The 19,325-nt window shown below is 43.4% G+C and overlaps 1 protein-coding gene across 1 annotated transcript in view; it reads left to right on the top strand.

The window, feature by feature from the left end:
• GRIN2B (glutamate ionotropic receptor NMDA type subunit 2B) overlaps nt 1-8,703 on the top strand; it is a 403,139-nt gene extending 394,436 nt beyond the window's left edge. Inside the window, exons 13-15 of the mRNA XM_081058567.1 lie at nt 97-284; nt 2,770-3,008; nt 5,326-8,703. Of these exons, the coding sequence (XP_080914693.1) occupies nt 97-284; nt 2,770-3,008; nt 5,326-7,182 (2,284 nt within the window). The 3' untranslated portion in view covers nt 7,183-8,703. The remainder of the gene's footprint in view (nt 1-96; nt 285-2,769; nt 3,009-5,325) is intronic.
• The last annotated feature ends 10,622 nt before the right edge of the window (nt 8,704-19,325 follow it).

The raw sequence follows: 19,325 nt of genomic DNA, 5'->3' as shown, positions 1-19,325 counted from the left end.
TTAGCTGGAACCCTACTGCTTCATATTAACGGCCCCATAGGTAGTTTTGTACTAAGATTCCTCTACTGGATTTGGTCTGTTTGCTTTCTTGCACAGGAAACTGGACGCCTTCATCTATGATGCTGCAGTGCTGAACTACATGGCAGGCCGAGATGAAGGCTGTAAGCTGGTGACCATTGGCAGTGGGAAGGTCTTTGCTTCCACTGGTTATGGCATTGCCATCCAGAAAGATTCTGGGTGGAAGCGCCAGGTGGACCTTGCTATCCTGCAGCTCTTTGGAGATGGTGAGTTAAAGAAAGGCAAAGTGCCTCCTTGGCTCCTTCTGATAGCTGGTCCAAAACACCAGCCCGTCTTCCTTCTCCATTCCTCTAACTCCTACACTTCCAGCATTTTCAGAAAATCATGTCACAATATACCATGAGATTTGGGGCTACGTATTAGTTTCCTACCACTGCCATGGCAAAGTACAGACAAACTGAGTGATTTAAATAACAGAAATCTATTGTTCTATAGTGCTGGAGGCCAGAAGTCCAAGATCAAAGTGTTCATTTGTTTCCACTGAAGGATGCAAGGTAGAATCTGTCCAACGCCTCTTCCCTAGCTTACGGTGGTTAGCTGGCAATCTTTAGCGTTCCTTGGCTGTAGGTGCATCACCGAATTTCTACTTTCACGTTCAGGTGGCTTCTCCCTGTGTGTCTATTTTTCCTTTGTGTGTGTCTGATTTCCCCCCCTTTTAAGGACGCCAGTTATATTGGATTAGGACTCCACTCTGTTTCAGAATGGCCCCATCTTAACTAATTACATCTGCAAGGACCCTATTTCCAGATAAAGTCACACTCCAAGGCACTGAGAGTTAGGACTTCAACATATGAATTTAGGGGAGGACACAATTCAACCCATAACTGGGTGAAAGATGGGACAGAAGATTAAAGTAGTTGGTGAAGCAGGTATGTTTCGGGGTGGCAGGCTATGATCAAGCCTTCAGGGATAAAGTAAAAGAGGCTGGTATTAGATGTTCCAAACACTCATCTCACATGCAGCCAAAGTAGATGGAACTTTGGAAAGGTCTCTGCTCTTAATGTGCTCAGAGAAATAATCAACTTGTGGTCATCTTCTCATTCTTCCCTCTCTCCCATCTTGCTCTTTTCAGCTGGAAGAGGTAGGAGACAGGGCTCGGGTTTCAGAGGCAGACACCATAAGGTTTCCCCCAGTACCTTTCTGGCAGCAGACTGAGCAGCCAACTTGTTTGAGAAAATCTCATCTCCTCTTTCATTATAGCATGTCTTCTACATCCCTTTTCGCTCTGTTGTCCAAAGTCCCTCCTCCTCCCATTAGCCTCACAGAAGCTAATCCAGTTAGGGATGAGCAACTTGACTCTTCTTGGCCCTACAGGCCATCAGCCAAGCAGCTCTCTGCAGAATCTTGGCTCTTAGGGATAAAATAAGAGGCAGAAGAGCACAGCTGGATTTTTCAGACTCCAGGGGATGTTGGTTTCTCCACTAGTTAGGAAAATCATAGTTTGATCAAAGAAATGAGTGGAAAATGATTTGATTAACATTGGAAAGAAGAGGAGATTGTAGCTGGAGTGTTAACGAGACATTTTGGTGTAAGGGCTTCTGTGATTTTTTTAATGTAGCTGTCACTTAAAGGCAATAATGGAGCTCTGTCTCTGAGGATAAGCAGCAGTGGAGATGATTTGTAAAAGTGACCGAAGCTCTAGTCAGATTACGCAAAGTTCAAATTTGGAACCAAACCAGAACTATTGAAACAGATGATTTTCTTTATGAGATTTTCAGGATTTTACTCACCTAGAGACGTCCAGGATTTCTCCCCTTCTAAGTCCTCATATCCACTGAAGTGAATAAAGATTATTGAAACCTGACATGAACTGAAATTATCAAAGCTCCCTTAAGCAGTATTAAAAGGACACAGGTCTGACATTGGTGGTCTCATTTTATTCAAGCTTACTCCCCTTTCCTCTTAATATTTATATTTTCCTCTACAAGAGATCAGTAAATCTGAAGTTCCCTACGGAATCAATCTCTTCTGCTGGGTTCGGTCTCTCCTCCTCCTACCCAATCTGCTTTGCACATTATTTTAAGAATAGTTTTCTGAATCACTTGTTTGATGATGTTATTCCTCACTGTCTACAAAATTAAGTGCTTAGTCTGATGCTTGAGCCCTCAGCCATCTTGCCTCAACCCTTTTTATTCAACTTCTTTTGCCAACTGTTACTCTGTTTGAACTGTTCTGCATGCCTTTCCCTAAACAAGCCTTGTGTTTTCAGCTCTCCTTCCATTGATCATACTATTTCTGCTGCCTGCAGTGCTTTTTCATACAATATAAATTAAAATTCATCTCTTCACCATGCCCACCTCCAAGTCCTGTCTCCCTCCTGAAAACCCACTGGCCACCCCACCCACAAAATTACTCTCACTAATTTGAACTGTCATTACCTACACAGAGCTTATCATGTTGATTATTTATATACTAGCTCACACTGAATAGAGGTAATGTCTCATATCTTTGTATTATCTGCAGTACCCACATTAAGTTCTCACTGAACATGTGTTGAATACATAGACGAATTCATATATAAGGGTATTAATAAAATTACTGCTAACCTTCTCTATTAATTTTCTTTCTTTATGTCTCCCTGTCTCTTTCTCCTGCCTTTCTTTCTCATCCCCAAACCCCCTTTTGTCCCCTTTTCTCTACTCCTCTCCTCTCTTCTGTCTTCACCTGATCTCCTTTCTGCCCTTTCTCCAGGGGAGATGGAGGAGCTGGAAGCGCTCTGGCTCACTGGCATTTGCCACAATGAGAAGAATGAGGTCATGAGCAGCCAGTTGGACATTGACAACATGGCCGGAGTCTTCTACATGTTGGGGGCAGCCATGGCTCTCAGCCTCATCACATTCATCTGTGAACACCTTTTCTACTGGCAGTTCCGGCATTGCTTTATGGGTGTCTGTTCTGGCAAGCCTGGCATGGTCTTCTCCATCAGCAGAGTAAGTGCTTTGATTTTGGTGGCTGGTACCTGGGAAGGACAGCTTAGTCTAGCACTGTGCACAGCAGAGAGATCCAGGAGGGCACTAATTCCAGCCTTATGCTGCTAAAGCAGGAAACCCTCTTCCCCAGGGGGGTGGGAGATATAATGTCTTGTGGCTCAAAAAACAGGTGATGCTATTTTTCCTTTAGGAAACAGCTTTCTGTGTGGGGTTTGGGCATTTGGTTCTCAATAAGAACTGGCAGATCTATCAAAATAAAAAATTCGGCCTTTTACCAAATGCCTTTCATCACCATTAATTAATTCTGTATAGGCTGTATTAATCATTTAATCCTTTTTAAAAATCACATTTCTATTCAAATAGTAGAATGTAATATATCTCTTATTCTAACATTCAGAGGTATGTTTCATTGTTCCATTTGATGTTTTAACCATGTGTTTGTGATGGGGAGTTAAAGAACTTAACAGAACCTTCAGAAATAAGTCCTGACCCATATTGAATTGGCATTCAAGAAACTTCCTTAATTGAAGCAAATTATAACTCTGAAGTTGTTCTTTATTTAGGTTTCTTCTATGTTTCTAGTCTCAAGTGAGGATTCAGAACAGTTTTGAATATGAACAAAAGGTCATAGGGAAGAGTGAAAACAAAATGAGGGGGGAGGGCTTCTTTTGATTTGTTAATAAAATTACGGGATTCATTCAGGAGAGATGAATTCAAATGTCCATTTAGAAGAGATCTGGATTTCAGATATGAGCAACTTTGGTTCAAATGGAATTATGTATGAAAATTGATCTCTCATCAAGTTGTTCCATCCTTTGATCATTTTCCTGTAATATATACAACAGTTTCCTCTCTGGCTGTTAGTTGATTCAGGCTATTCAGTAACATGGGAGCAGGAGAATAAAACTTGTGGTCCCTGGGTTATGTTTCCTTGTATGGCCCTTTGCTCAGGTCCCAGGTAGGATGATGGCAGAAATAGTGGGAGCTGGTGACCTGTAATAGAAATCCCATTCATAGCCCTTAGACATAATCAATGCCTCTGTAGAAGAAAAATGCTTGGCATTTTCTCCTGGCCATAATCCAGAAGGGTTAGAAAGGAGGCCTGAGAAAGATAGTAGAGTAACTTTACCTTGAAGATCTATCTTGCCGCTGGCCTCTGGGACAGTACGGCTCACCTCATCTGTCTTTCTTCTTTGCTATTCGGCTGTCATTCTCCTTCCTAACCTTCTTCCCTCTCATCCCCATCCATTGGGACAACTCACTTTCCAAATTAATCGGCCTTGTTTTAAAGACACAATTCAAACAACCTCCTCTTCAAATACCTTCCTTTACCAGGGAGAAGAGTTCCAAATTTGTCCACCTTTCAAGGAAGGGAACAAGATATTAGCAGAAGGTTGGCTTGACTTTAGACTTGAACCCAAACTATTCCCTCTCCTGAACAGTGTTCTTTAAAGCTCTGTACACAGAGTTCTCAATCAATACTAATTTGTCAAGATATTAATTATTTATGATAAGATTAAGTAAATGAGAAAGTCTAAGAAGGAAACCAGAAGCTAAAGAGAGGATAAATGAGAGAATTCAACAAGGGAATTATTTATTCCTATTTAGTGCTTGATATCTGTCCCAATTCTTCCCTCCCATGGTGTGGGGCACAGCAGGAGAAAAATCCTTCTTTGACCCCAGGCCTTCCTAATTCTCTCCATGAATTTAGTTCATGCTTGGCTCAAGAAGAGAACTGCTCAGCTGTTATTTGGTGATCAAAATTCTAAAAGCTGCTCAAAATTTGTCAGAGCTGAAAAAAGAGTGGCGATTGCGAGCTACTGAGTTCCCCTGTGCTTTACTGCCAGCCAGGGGTGGCCAGCTAGGGCAGAACAGTCTCAACATCTGTAGCGCATTGCTATTGATTTCCATGGGCCAACAATATTTTTTGCTATCGGTTGACACCACGGTATCATCGTGACGATGTGAAAACCTGGGCGTAGAAAGGGAAATCAGTGCAAACCAATGACGGAGTCAAGGCAAGAATATCATGTCTTGCAATTTTATCCTATTTGCTCAAGTCCCTTGATGTCGTCATTCCCCCTCTTGGATAGCCAGGTCACGACCTTAGCTCAGGATGTGAGACTTGCTAAATGCAAGAGCATACATCAGGCCAACTTCTAGCCACGTCTTTTTTTGTGGGTACATAAGACTATCTGTTTCATGTTTTCCTGACTTATCTTGTCCAGTTAGGCAATTAGTGTGTGTGGGGGGGGTGGGGGGGAGCAGGCACGTTTTGCCTCCCTGAAGACCTAATGCATCCCATCCCCTTCTTCAGGGTATCTACAGCTGTATCCATGGAGTGGCTATTGAGGAGCGCCAGTCCGTGATGAATTCCCCCACCGCCACCATGAACAACACACACTCCAACATCCTGCGCCTGCTCCGCACCGCCAAGAACATGGCTAACCTGTCAGGGGTGAACGGCTCCCCCCAGAGCGCCCTGGACTTCATCCGTCGCGAGTCGTCCGTGTATGACATCTCTGAGCACCGCCGCAGCTTCACGCATTCCGACTGCAAATCCTACAACAATCCTCCCTGCGAGGAGAACCTCTTCAGTGACTACATCAGTGAGGTGGAGAGAACTTTCGGCAACCTGCAGCTGAAGGACAGCAACGTCTACCAGGACCACTACCACCACCACCACCGGCCCCACAGCATCGGCAGCGCCAGCTCCATCGACGGGCTCTACGACTGTGACAACGCACCCTTCACCACGCAGCCCAGGTCCGTCAGCAAGAAGCCCCTGGACATTGGCCTTCCCTCCGCCAAGCACGGTCAGCTCAGTGACCTGTACGGCAAGTTCTCCTTCAAGAACGACCGCTACAGTGGCCACGATGACTTGATCCGCTCGGACGTGTCTGACATCTCCACGCACACCGTCACCTACGGAAACATCGAGGGAAACGCCGCCAAGAGGCGGAAGCAGCAGTACAAGGACAGCCTGAAGAAGCGGCCCGCCTCCGCCAAGTCCCGGCGGGAGTTCGACGAGATTGAGCTGGCCTACCGGCGCCGGCCACCCCGCTCCCCCGACCACAAGCGCTACTTCAGGGACAAGGAGGGGCTCCGGGACTTCTACCTGGACCAGTTCCGCCCCAAGGAGAACTCGTCCCACTGGGAACACGTGGACCTGACCGATATCTACAAGGAGAGGAGTGATGACTTTAAGCGGGACTCGGTCAGTGGAGGGGGGCCCTGTACCAACAGGTCTCACCTCAAACACGGGACGGGGGACAAGCACGGCGTGGTCAGCGGGGTCCCGGCGCCTTGGGAGAAGAACCTGACCAACGTGGAGTGGGAGGACCGCTCCGGGGGCAACTTCTGCCGCAGCTGCCCCTCAAAGCTGCACAACTACTCCGCGGGCGTGGCGGGGCAGAACTCCGGTCGGCAGGCGTGCATCCGGTGCGAGGCTTGCAAGAAAGCGGGGAACCTGTACGACATCAGCGAGGACAACTCCCTGCAGGAGCTGGACCAGCCGGCTGCCCCGGTGGCGGTGACGTCAAACGCCTCCACCACCAAGTACCCCCAGAGCCCGACCAACTCCAAGGCCCAGAAGAAGAGCCGAAACAAACTGCGCCGGCAGCACTCCTACGACACCTTCGTGGACCTGCAGAAGGAAGAAGCCGCTTTGGCCCCGCGCAGCGTGAGCCTGAAAGACAAGGGCCGTTTCGTGGATGGGAGTCCCTACGCCCACATGTTTGAGATGCCAGCTGGTGAGAGCACCTTTGCCAACAACAAGTCCTCAGTGCCCACTGCCGGACACCACCACCACAACAACCCTGGCAGCGGCTTCATGCTCAGCAAGTCACTCTACCCTGACCGGGTCACGCAAAACCCTTTCATCCCCACTTTTGGGGATGACCAGTGCTTGCTCCATGGCAGCAAATCCTACTTCTTCAGGCAGCCCACGGTGGCAGGGGCGCCGAAGGCCAGGCCGGACTTCCGTGCCCTTGTCACCAACAAGCCGGTGGTCTCAGCCCTCCATGGGGCTGTGCCAGGCCGTTTCCAGAAAGACATCTGTATAGGGAACCAGTCCAACCCCTGTGTGCCTAACAACAAAAACCCCAGGGCTTTCAATGGCTCCAGCAATGGTCATGTTTATGAGAAACTTTCTAGTATTGAGTCTGATGTCTGAGTGAGGGAAGAGAGGTTAAGGTGGGTATGGGAGGGTAGGGCTGTGGGCGTGCCGTGCACATGTCACGGAGGGTGACAGGGGTGAACTTGGTTCCCATTTGCTCCTTTCTTGTTCTAATTTATTTCCGGGATCCTGGAGTTCTGATTCTTTCTGAGGGCAACCCTGGTGACCAGCACCATCTCTCCTCCCTTTCCATTTCATTCGTCCTTCCCTCATTTGTCAGTCATTCCTGTTCCCATGAGAGGATGCAATGGACTTGCTCAGGATGGGAGGGCAAAGTGGAGAAAGGAAGTGGCTGCTCAGTGAGCTTCCTCCTAGCATGCAAGGACTCTGTTACCCACTTTGAGTGAAGCAAGGAGAAGCAAAAGAAGGCCACGTGAGCACAGGATAGCCCTTCCCAAACTGATCTTTATGTTTAGGTGAGGAAGCAAAAGCATTCAAATAAGACCATTTAGCTTATTTGCCTGTGAATGAAAAGAGGCTTTTGCTAAATTCTTGTTGCTTAGATGGCATTTGTTTAGGGATCATGTACCAGGCAGAGGGTAGGAGGCCATGTGTGTTGGTGTATAAGCCAAAAAGAGTTTGCTTCAATTCCATGAGACTCATTAGTGGTGAAGTGGAATGAGAGGTCATTGGTGGGTGATGGAAAGTATATCATAGCAGTCTTTTGTGATGCATTAGCAACAAGAGAGAATGGACCGCATGTGCATGTGTGTCCATATACACTTGCACACGTGTAGTCAGAGGCCTATAAATGCAGAGAAGGCAAACTTGACACTTGCGTCTTTCAATATCCCTAAGCAATATGCCTGTTTTGGCTTATATACAAACAGAAATGGTCGTATGTTACCTGAATTTTCGCTGTCTCTCCCCTTTACCCTTCCTGAATGAGGAAAATGGAAGTTATTGATAGAGAAGATTCTGTGGCCTAGACAAAAAAAAAAAAAAAAAAAAGGTGGTGAACAATCCTACAAGAGCAAGGTACAAAGTCATTCCTCCAGTTGCCAATACTTAAAACCAGTTTTGGCCAAAAACTTTCCAGGAAGGCTAAAGGGAAATAGATGTAGCCATGATTCTTTCACCCACACTTTGAGAACAAAAGATTCTACAAAGTTCTTTTGAGCTTTTTAGACCCCCAGCTGGTCAAGGTTTGGGGAGGAGCTGAGTAAGGCTTCGAAGAATAGAAGAGCCATTTGTGATAGGGTAAGTGAGAGAGGGGGATGTTTTCAATGCTTTGATCCCTTCTTACTTAACCTGGAGCTAGAAGAGCAGGCTCATTTCCCCAGAATTGATCACAACTAATAGGGAACAGACAGTTAAGAGGAATGAGCTTGCTCATGAGTTTAGCTCAGGAGGTATGGAGAAAAGGAAAGAGATTTGAAAGTGGGGAGGGTAAGAGAGGTGGGACTGCCCCGCTATCCTGTTGGGCCTGGCTCCCTGAGAATGTGTCATTGAGCTCAGTGTGAACACTCTCAGTAGAAGCCCATCCACCTTCCTGCAACACCTCCTTTCCCTCCCAGATTGCACCACTCAAGATATATATATATACATATATATATATATATATATATATATATGTATATATATATATATATATATATGAAATATATATGAACTCCAGGGATGAGGGTACTGGCAGATGTGATGCCTCTTTCACTAAAAGTTGAAAACTTGAGAGGGGAAATGAGTATTTGTCACTGCCAGTCCTGAAACTTGGGGTAGGGGTGTTCTATGGGTCAGTTCCCCTGTCCCGTCGTCCTCCCCTTACACAGTGGCAGCCAAAGAGCCACGGGTCTGTTTGGAAGCTTGACTGCAGGATCTCCATGTTGCACACAGGACACATAAACCAGAAAGGTGCTCATCCTCCTCTGGAAGGAAGCTGCCATGTTTCTTCAAGTCACACCCTCCAGGGCTGCTCTTTGCCTTCTGTTTGCCCTGACTCACTACCATTCCTCATTCCCCACCCTTGACTGCTATCCCCACCTTCCTCCTTGATTTTTACCTCAGTATCTTTCATTTTAAAGCCAACTGAAGGCCTTGTAAAGCTGTGTTTTCTTTCTAAAATGAACCTGGGGACAAGGGGCTGAACCTCTCACAAATTTGGAGAGAGGAGCGCAGAGCGCTTTACTTTAGATTCAAAGGAAGACTTTAAGAGAGAGTACAGAGGGCGTGAGGCGTCTTCAGGAGGAAGAAGGAGAGGGCCGTATAAACGTTGCTTCACCCTGACTCTGTCCAAGGTCAGGGGTTCCTCCCCTCATTCTTCCTCTTACCTCACCCCTTTCAAATAAAAAACCAAACCAACTAACCTAGCGAACAGCAATCTAGAACAAAGGGGGCTCTGTCAGTCTCCACTGGTGACAGAAATCAAGATGGTGTTTATTTCATATGTAAATATTTTGTTTTCTAATTAATTTTGTATAGATAAAGTGTTCTCTTGTGAGTATTCAGGGTGTTGGGCTGGAGGGAGTGGGGTGGGGATGGGAATGAAAGGGGAAAAGTGTTTTGTTATGGGTTTTCATTTTCCACTAGGGAATTGTTTTGTATGGCTTTTGCTTCAGGGTGTCTGGAAAAAACGTGAATGCTAATAGAGGCCACTGGGGTGAAAAAGCCAGGGAAAGGTAATTTGTGTCCATGCCTCCGTACCTCACTGGTCTTCTTGTCAGTCTGTGAGGAGTGTGAGCCCATCGGCGTGGGCTCAGCACAGGGCCCATTCTGGCTCTAAGCAAAGCCTGGGTCCAGCTCCTGTCTTCTAAGTAGACTATAGATTACCAGTATTCCATGCAAAGTCAAGCTGGTGGCACCATATTTTCCTTGTCAGCACCTAAGGTAGGAAAGATTCCCAAGGGGTCTTAAACCAGAATTGAGGTCAAAGGAACCTCTCATTCTTGGTGTGGCTGAGAGGTTTTAGGAATCTCAGTTCTAAGTAATCTCCCAGCAGCCCCCTCTTATGTTTAACAACCATGGCAGTCACTCTGACTCTTCTTCCTAGTACCTGGGCACTGGTCCTCTCCCCGCCCCCACCCTCACTCCTTGGAAATCCACACTGCAACACACATAGAAAATTCCCACTAGGTCTACTTTTTGAAGCATGTGATATATCTGGTTACAGGATGGTAGCACTGGATGCCTGTCTTATAAATTCACATGCTGTTCTGAAAAGATGACCAGATCTCAAAACCCAGTGGCCAGATGATTCTCTTAGAATGGTTGCAGAATTTGGTTTTAGAGATAGAAGGGCGGGTATGTGAGGGATGGTGCCAATAGTGATTTTGTATTTGCCTGTCCTCATTTCTGCCATCAGGAAAGTGCTGTTTGCCTCAAGACAGGTATTCACAACCTGACTTTGAGTTAGCCAGACAAATAGAATGTCTTTCATTGGACTGTTGGCCTTGCAAATAGTGGCAGCTTCTCCCTCTTTACCACAAGATGAAATTTCCAAATCTATTTACCCAAGATATTACATTACATTTTTTCCTATGCTCCCATCATCAAAAGCTGTCAGCTGGATAATTTTATTTTTCTAAACCCCTTCTTTGGCCCCAGTTAGTCTCTTCTCTTCAACTGGATGGTTGAATTGGGACCAAGTAAAATATTCATAGCCTGCTCAAGAAAGCTTAAAGAACGGAAGGCTGAGCATTGTCAAATTCTAGATATTATTTCATTCCAAAATAACAAACCAGTAAAATGCATGAGGATGAATTTGGCAGTAAGCCCCAACTGTTCCACAGATGGGTCTACACAAGACCCAATCTATTCAAAACTGAGATGCCACCGACACCTCAAGAACACCAATTGTTCCAATTTTCTTTAGAATTCATGCTTTTTATCTTTTTGTGTCCTCTGTCATTTCCTTTCACTGTGGAAGTGAGTTGGTGGGTATGGTCCTATATCTCTCCTTTCAGGGGTGATGCTTAAATCTCAGCATTTCCACCAACCTCAGATAATCTGACCCTTGTATTTGCCCAAGTCAAGAATGTGCACATGCACACCTTCAGAGTGATGCATGTACAGTGGACCTTGTAATTTCAAAATTTGTCACTGTGTATTCTCGTCCAGAATGTGGGAAACATCCTCGATGTGGATTTCCTTGTATTGGCCACCCATGTTGTGATTGGGGGTTGAAAAATCCCAAATGATTCCATTAAGTGTCGGTCAGTAGTGCCAAAACGCATGTGTAATGTGATAAAATAGGAGTCATCTATATAATTAAGTGAATATCATCTGCCCAGTCTTTCGTGGCCATCAAGAGTTGCCCAAGGTGAAATTCTCTACATCAGTGGTGAAGAAACTGTGTTACCAAAACTGCAGCGTGCTGGTCACCTGCACATCTTGTTGAAGAAGTAGGGTTTCTTTGGTTGGTTAGTTGGTTGGTTGATTGGTTGATTGGTTGGTTGGTTGGTTTAGTTAGTTCAAGCTTTAGGGACAGAATAACCAGATTGTTTGGGCAATAGCTTTTGGAACTCACTTTATTCCTTTAATCCCCATCTCTCTGACAAAAGCCCTGTCATTGCTTGATACCCTGTGTGTGTCTGCTTGGTGTGTTCGGAATGATTCAGATGTATGCTTACGTAAAGCAACTGCAGTGCTGTTGATAAATGCATTAGCATTTCCAGGTATTGTGGCCATAACTTATGTGCTCTCTGAGCCCAAAGCCATATAAGAAATGTGTGCTCAGTAGACTGCCAAATACTTTGGTAGAGCATTTGCTTTCTTCACGTGAGTGTCAGAGACTCCCCTTCTTGCCTAGGGAACTCTTTATGAATGAGGAGCAGCTAAAAGTGGACAATGATACTGGAATGGATCTGGCCTTACAAACAGTATGGTCCATGGTGTGATTTCAGAGATCCTGAGAAGACCCTCCCTTTTCATTCCTCACCCCACTCCAACTACTGGCTTCCCACACCGATTTACTCCTTTAACACTGAGCTGCTCATTTCTCATTTAAATGAAACCAGGAAGGGTGACATATTAAGCCATATTAGGGATTTATACACTTACACATCTAGTGTACATTAGGCATCTCATTTCTTTTCCTAGGAACAAAGTAATGGTACAGGAGAAGACAGAGAGAGTGACAAAGTAGGGAGTAAAGATACAGGTTCTGGAGCATAAAGACATTTAAACCATCGTATCCTCCACCTGCTTTTATTTAAGGCTCATATGACACAGGAATAGGACTCCTGACTAGGGATTATTTTCAATAAGCAATCACATGAATGTATACTTTATGAAATTCTGAATCCAATACCTTGTAGGGCAGGTTAAAGACTATGACCTTTCCTATAGAAAATGGAAGACTGATGTTTCTCCTCCATTACAAGTTACTAGGTGGACAGCTAGAAAGATCAAATTCAATTAATATTATGATAATAAAAAGTTGTTGTAATGATCTGTTCTCTGTTCCAGTTCAATTAATCTTCCAATTTAGCTGAGTGGTTCTGTATATTATACTTCCCCACCTCCATAGTGGGTGCCCAATGGTCCCAAAACACAACTAACTGTTAAGGCGCTACTGGACTACCAGGTGCTGCTAACCAGTGGGCAATTGATTTTTAGCCTTACCAGATATTTGGGACATCACTAAAATGTAGATTTGTCAGTTGGAGAACTTCTAATACTGATCTAGATCGAGGATTCCATTCTAGCTTTGGGGTTCCAGTATTGTATAAAATCACAGACTATCTAAATACATCCTACTTCCATCTCATTTCAATCACATTGACTCAAGCATGCAGGAGCCCTGTGGGTTCTATGATTTAAGGCATATAGACTTATTCTATCCTCTTGATCAAGAACCACCTCCCCCCACCAAACAAAAAACACACAAAACCTTAAAGTCAATGTTATTTTCATGCCTTGGAGAGGTTAGTGATGTTTGGGATCTCTAATTTGCAATATGGATGCAAAGAAAAGGAATTTTGCCCAAAGAATGATAGTTTTGGATATCAGTATTGGGAATAAGTAGCAAAAGTTAGAAATCATCCACATTTCTCTGCCAGTGTGTCCATTTGCATCCATCTCAGAGCTCATTACAGTGCATTTCTGGCTCTGTTCTGTGCTTTAAAACATAATTGCTGATGTGTGTATGGGGATGAGGACTCCTGATGAGAACTGAAGGTGGAAAGCAGAGTGGATGAGTATAATTTCCCATAGCCTTGGGACTCCGATATGTAGAATCTGTGTATTGGCAAAGGTAAAAGAAATGGGACTCAGTGAAAGGGTTAGGGTACAATTATAAAGCACAACACTGAGCCCACTATAAAACTGTGTTATTTTAAAGATTTGGTCTCCACACTTTAAACCTGAACTGTCTTTGTTTGTAAGTGTTTTAGCATTGTGATTTAGGGGGTAGAACAGATTCTAGTACTATATAGGAGGGGAAAAAAATAAAAGCTCTTTAATGTAGCTTTAGAATTAAATATGTTAATTCAATTAAATCAATGTCTATTGAGCATATACTATGCCCCTGGGCTGGTGCTGTGAAGAATAAAAAAATTTTCAATGGAGTATATTATACTCATGTATAATATATAAATGCAAAAGTATAAAATATTTAAATGTATATAGTATATATGCATAAATAGGTGTGCATAAATTAATATCTTTATACATGCGAGTTTAATTTTTTCCTGGTTTCAGGGTATCAGTCAAAGATATTGCTATCCTTTATGTTAGTTTTAAAAACACTGCAGAAATTCAGCTCTCCCTATCATGGCCAGGCCTGGACCTCTTCTCTTGGGAATTCCACCTGCCAGAGGTAAAACTCTGAAATTCCCTCTCTGGCTGCAACTTTGCATTTTCTGGATCTCATCTGCCTTTCTTCAAGCTCCGTCTGTTGTTCTGGTCCAAAAACCCTTCTGGCTTCATGCACTCCCCTCTTTGGTCTAATCCCATGTGCACCCACATGGACAGTACTCTCACCAGCAACCTTCCTCTGCCTTCCTTCTCCAATAGCAGAAGGTCTTAAACTAATGCTGAAGAACACAAAGTCGACCCATCTAATCTCATTTGGACCCTACCCACCTTGGACATCTTTTTATTTCTTCAATATTGATTCCACATTACATCTTCCAAGTGTTTGTTAAATTTATTCTTCATTTTCCCTTTCAGTTTTATCTACTCTCTTTCAACAGGCAGTCTTCCCTACCATGCTACTAAGAAAAGATAACTGATTTTTTAATTCTCATGTAACCTCTCCTCTCTACTTCACATTTCTCCTGTCCTCATTCATCTTTTCCATCCTCCCTCTCTGTCTATAAGAGGTACATATCCTCTTACTTCTTCTAAGGTCCACTCCAGCCAATAATACTTCTCTTGTTGCATCTTTAATTTCTTCCACACATCGGCCTACTAGCATATCCAAAAACAAATCCCACAACAATCTCGAAAAACAAATCTTCTCTCAATCCAACTAGACTCTAGAATTCATGTCCTATCTCCATTTATCTTTTCACTTCCAAATTTCTCAAAAGGGTTATCTTTCCTTCCTCCCTCCCTCCCTCCCTCCCTCCTTCCCTCCCTCCCTCCCTCCTTCCCTCCCTCCCTCCCTCTCTCTCTCTCTCTATCTCTCTCTCTCTCTCTCTCCCTTTCTTTCTTATCTAAGGCTCATGACTTGACTTTTAAAATTGGGCTACACTCTATTACTCTACTGAAAGAACTCTATGGCAACATTCCAATGAGTTTATTATAAAATCCAGAAATCATGTTTTCTTCTTGCACTTCAGCCTCATGGACATCAACCTAAATGTACTATCAGGAAGCAGCCCATTCTGCTTTTCATTCTAGCCCTCTGGCCCTCTCTGTGTTCCCACTCTTCCTCCTGTCCCATCAACATTGACTTGCCATGATTTTCTGAGTTTGACCTTCTTCTCTTTATCTCCATGTTTCTGTAGCAATATTTCTTTCTTCCACAGCTTCAACAATTATCTGAATGAGGATGAACTCCATATCTTCAGCCCCCTTATGTTGGTTTGCAGGGATGGTCTTGGTTTGCAGGGATGGTCTTGGAAGTTAGTTATCCAGAAAGTGGGTGGAAATATGTGCGTTAAGCTAAAGTAGGAAGTAGGGTCTAGGAGTAAAGATTTATAATTCATCCTCGTTTAAAGAATGAGACATTTGTCTCTTAACTTTCCTATAGCATTTTTTTTTTCATCTTGTGTCTTCCCTTAAACTGCTCCCTTTGCCCCAAATTCTCTCCTCCATATCTCCCAGCTTATTCCCTTCTTGCATAATATCCATCTTCCTCTATACACATTTTCAAAGACCAGGACAAATGGATGTTCACCTTCCTTCATCTCTCATCCAAGTAAAATCCATTTAGGCTTTTTTTAAAATGCCCATAACACTTTAATTGTATGTCTCTGATGGCAACTATCATAGACCATCTTATTTTATAGCTACGTGGTTATATATCTCATCTCTCTTGATAGGTTATAAACTCCCCTTGGTCAGTGGCCATGTATTTCTTCATCTTTTTATCTCCTATATCATTTACCAGTGCATATTGTGTACGGAAGGCACTAATAAATATTTGATATTATTATAAATTACAATTGAAAAGGAGTCACTTTAGTTTGCCCACAGGATACTTGATCTGCAGTAAAATGTAAGAACGAGTCCCTCCACATTTATCTCTGTATTTCTACACCTAACCAAAATCACAACAATATCCTACATGTATACATTTCCATGCTACTTATTATTTCAAATGGGAGTTTGGATTTTTCTATGTTTTGCTTTGTCCTTTGGAGTTATTCTGTAACTGTCTTACAGTTAGAAGAGTGTGCTTGGAATACATGTACACAGAGTAAGTGACAGAGGGAGAGACTATGGAGGATATTGATCAAATGTTAGATATAAGGAGCTTTTCAGATGCTTTGAGAGGAGCTTTTCTCCAGATATTTCACCGAACTGAGTCTCTAAGAATCTGACCTATGCTGAGACTGAACTCTCTCTGACCCAATCTGTAGCTTTCTTCTTTTTTTGTAATTAACACTTGAGTACCAGAAGGACCTTGCCACTGTTCAGGCTCACTAATCACCGTATGGACGCCGCATGCTGGCCAGTAGGAGCGATGTATGATGCCGCATACTTGTTAGTGTCCACATCTGTATCTGTTCGAGGCCAGATGGGGCAACTGTCTGTGCTGCTCACAACCTTGTCTTCCTATTTCTTTCCTGGGCTCTGTGGATTCTCACCCTTTCTGAAGCTCTGTGTACAGGACAGTTTTTCCAAAGGGAAGATGAGAATTGAAGCCATTGAGCACTTTATTTCAGATCTGTATATTTCAAATAAAAATAGGTTAGGATTTGAATGAGCTGCCTCAGAATTCTAGTTTCCAAAGTAATCATTTCTCTCTAAATGTGAAAGGATTCATTACCTTGGAGGAGATAACATCACCTCTGACCTTATGGTCCTCCTGTCCCTTTATTCTCTGAGCCCTAGTCACCCTTCCCCTACCCCCTTGGTATTTCACTTAGCAATCTTTCCTATTCTTTCTAGTCAGTTTGTTCCCCTAAAAAGAAAAACTTAAAAAAAAAAAAAAAAAAAAAACCTAAGAAAAAAACCTTGGAGTCTTGGAGCTGGTACTGTCCTCTCACTACTACTGGTAACTAATGTTCCCTTCTCCTGGCCAGCTTCCTCTATAAATCTCATTAAGTCATTGACCATCAATTATTCTCCTTTAGGAGGCATCTTCGGCCACGGTATGCTAATTTAAAGCATACTATAGAGAACTGAATGCAAATATGTTTCATGCAGCTACAAGTCTCTTCAAAAAAGTGAACAAATCCATTCTTTGTCAAGACAGGAGTGGGGTATAGGAGTTATTATTGGCAATGTGAGCAAAATATGACAACTTTCAGAAACCCTGATGAAAATTAAAATGTATGTTTTGAGGGAGAATTTTTCTTCCCAAATTCCTGTTCGGTCTAGATAGCTCTGCTTCTGGGAATTGGGAGAATTAACATTGTAGAGCAAAAGCAAGCTTATTGTATAATGAGATTATATATATGTATATATATAATACATAATATATAAATATTTATATATATTGGTTTATATGTATTGTTTCATACATATGTATGTTTCATATATATATATATATATTGTTTCATACATATGTATTGTTTCATATATATATATATATATATATATATATGAAACAAATAGTCTGATAATAGCCAGTAGAAGGGTAGGAAGGCAGCTATCCTCAGGAAGAAGGACATTCATGAATCTGTTGGATCAATAGAATGAGGAAATTCAGAATGTATTCCAAAGGCAGTTTACTCCTGAAGTATTCATGTGAACTTTCTGCCTACCTGTAGATGTTGAGGGAGGATAAGAAGAAGGAGAAGGACAGGAAGTTTGCAATGGAGTGTCCCTTCACATCACAAGTAAAGCCAGGAGCCTGCCCCTGAGTCTCTTGGTTCCCCGCTGGGTTGCTAGTTCTGAGGATAGCTTCAGAAAAAGCAAGACCTGAAGTGAATGACCTTCCAGATGCCTCTTCCTTTAGTCACTCCCAGGAATCCATAGCTCCTCAAATGTGGAGCTTGTTTCCGGGACATAATTGGACTGAGGCTAGAATTACACTTATTGTTCTCCGTTTTCATTTGTAAACTGAGATACAGCAGGAGGGAAAATAAGAAATTTTTTAAAAATCCAAAAGCACTTTCTGAGGGCCACCTTCACCCCCATGTGTAAACTGGAGGTTGTTTGATCAATGTCAAAAAATACCAGGGACGGTAACAGCTGTCCAGGACAGTGCCAGGAAACAGGAACCACACCACAGCTGCCTTCAGCTGTAACTGTGCCCACCTTGGGATGAGTGAGGAACCTGGATCCAACCACATCTGTGAGGTCCTGATTATCCATAGGCAGTCAGTGTCCAGGCTGTGCCCACTACACTGCAGTACCTAGGGAGCCCCTAATCTCGTTCCACCACCTCTACCCACAGAATCTATGCCGCCACACCAGGACTCGGTCTGTCCGCCTTGCATTAAGAGACTCACAATCTGTGAGATCGGACAGCAGTGCAGCTTCAGGGGATGTGGCCACAGGAATGTGAATGTACTGGGCTGCCTGCTTCTCTTAGATAAGGACATTACCTGTTTTCAGAAGGAACTTAAAAAAGTAAAAAACAAGCATGCCTACCTGAAACCTCAGTCATATTCAGAAATGTCTATGTAGATAACTCCCAATGTCATCGTCAGATTTTCATTACAATTGATCATTTTCTTTTGAAATCAAAGGCTATTTTAATGTTCTCTTTGGTTGTGACATAGGAACCATCTGCAAACCAGAGACTAGGCCATTATTGCTGACTCTGCCTGCGTTGTGCCCTCAGTAACTTTTAAATTGCTCCCACAAATTCACCCAAACAGCACAACTGCACCTAATTTGATCTCTTTGCTGCAAGCTCTCTCACACTTGTGCACCTCCCCAGCACACACATACACACATACATATCCCACATACACGCTCCTAGCAAATAGATCCCAAGTTGCCGATTCCAATCACTTTATAGAGGAACAGGGATGCATTATTGGTAGATAAAAGTGTTCATTTAGAACTTGATGGATGTATTAGAGTTTTTTGAGCCAGTGTTTTCTCTTCTGCTCTACCTTGCCTGTGAATCACTGACACCTCCAGGTTTGACAGAAGAATCCAGGCTTTATGTGAAGGGAGCGTTGCCTTTTTTTGTGTTGGAAGAACTTAGTTGTCCTGCTAACTATCCCTATTTTACCGGATGGAATCTGTGTGGTCTTCTGATGTCCTGTTAGTGGATCAGTGCTAAAAGGATGGTGAGGCAGAAGCCGGTCTTCTCGAGAATAGATAGTCCTGTTACTTAGACACGTTCATATACAAGTGTGCCTACATCTCTTCTTGATAACACCAGGAGTGGGCACGGACAGGTCCATGTTCAGGGGGATAGAATGTGCTTTGGGTGATTCAGTTGTTTTTCCTCTCCCAGGGTCAAGAGAAGGGAAAATGGTGAGACTTCTCATCAGTAGGAAGTAAGAAGTCTAGAGAAGCAGCCAGATAGAACGCTTATTGAGAAAAACATAAAACAGTAAAAATACTGTTTCTTTTATGTGAATACAATTGGAAGTCAACCAGGACACTTAACAGCTGTGTTTTCCCTC

The sequence above is a fragment of the Rhinolophus hipposideros genome (assembly GCF_964194185.1).
Source record: "Rhinolophus hipposideros genome assembly, chromosome: 9".
NCBI lineage: Eukaryota > Metazoa > Chordata > Mammalia > Chiroptera > Rhinolophidae > Rhinolophus > Rhinolophus hipposideros.
Note: the sequence above shows the minus strand (reverse complement) of the source record. Positions and strands in the feature narration are given on the sequence as shown.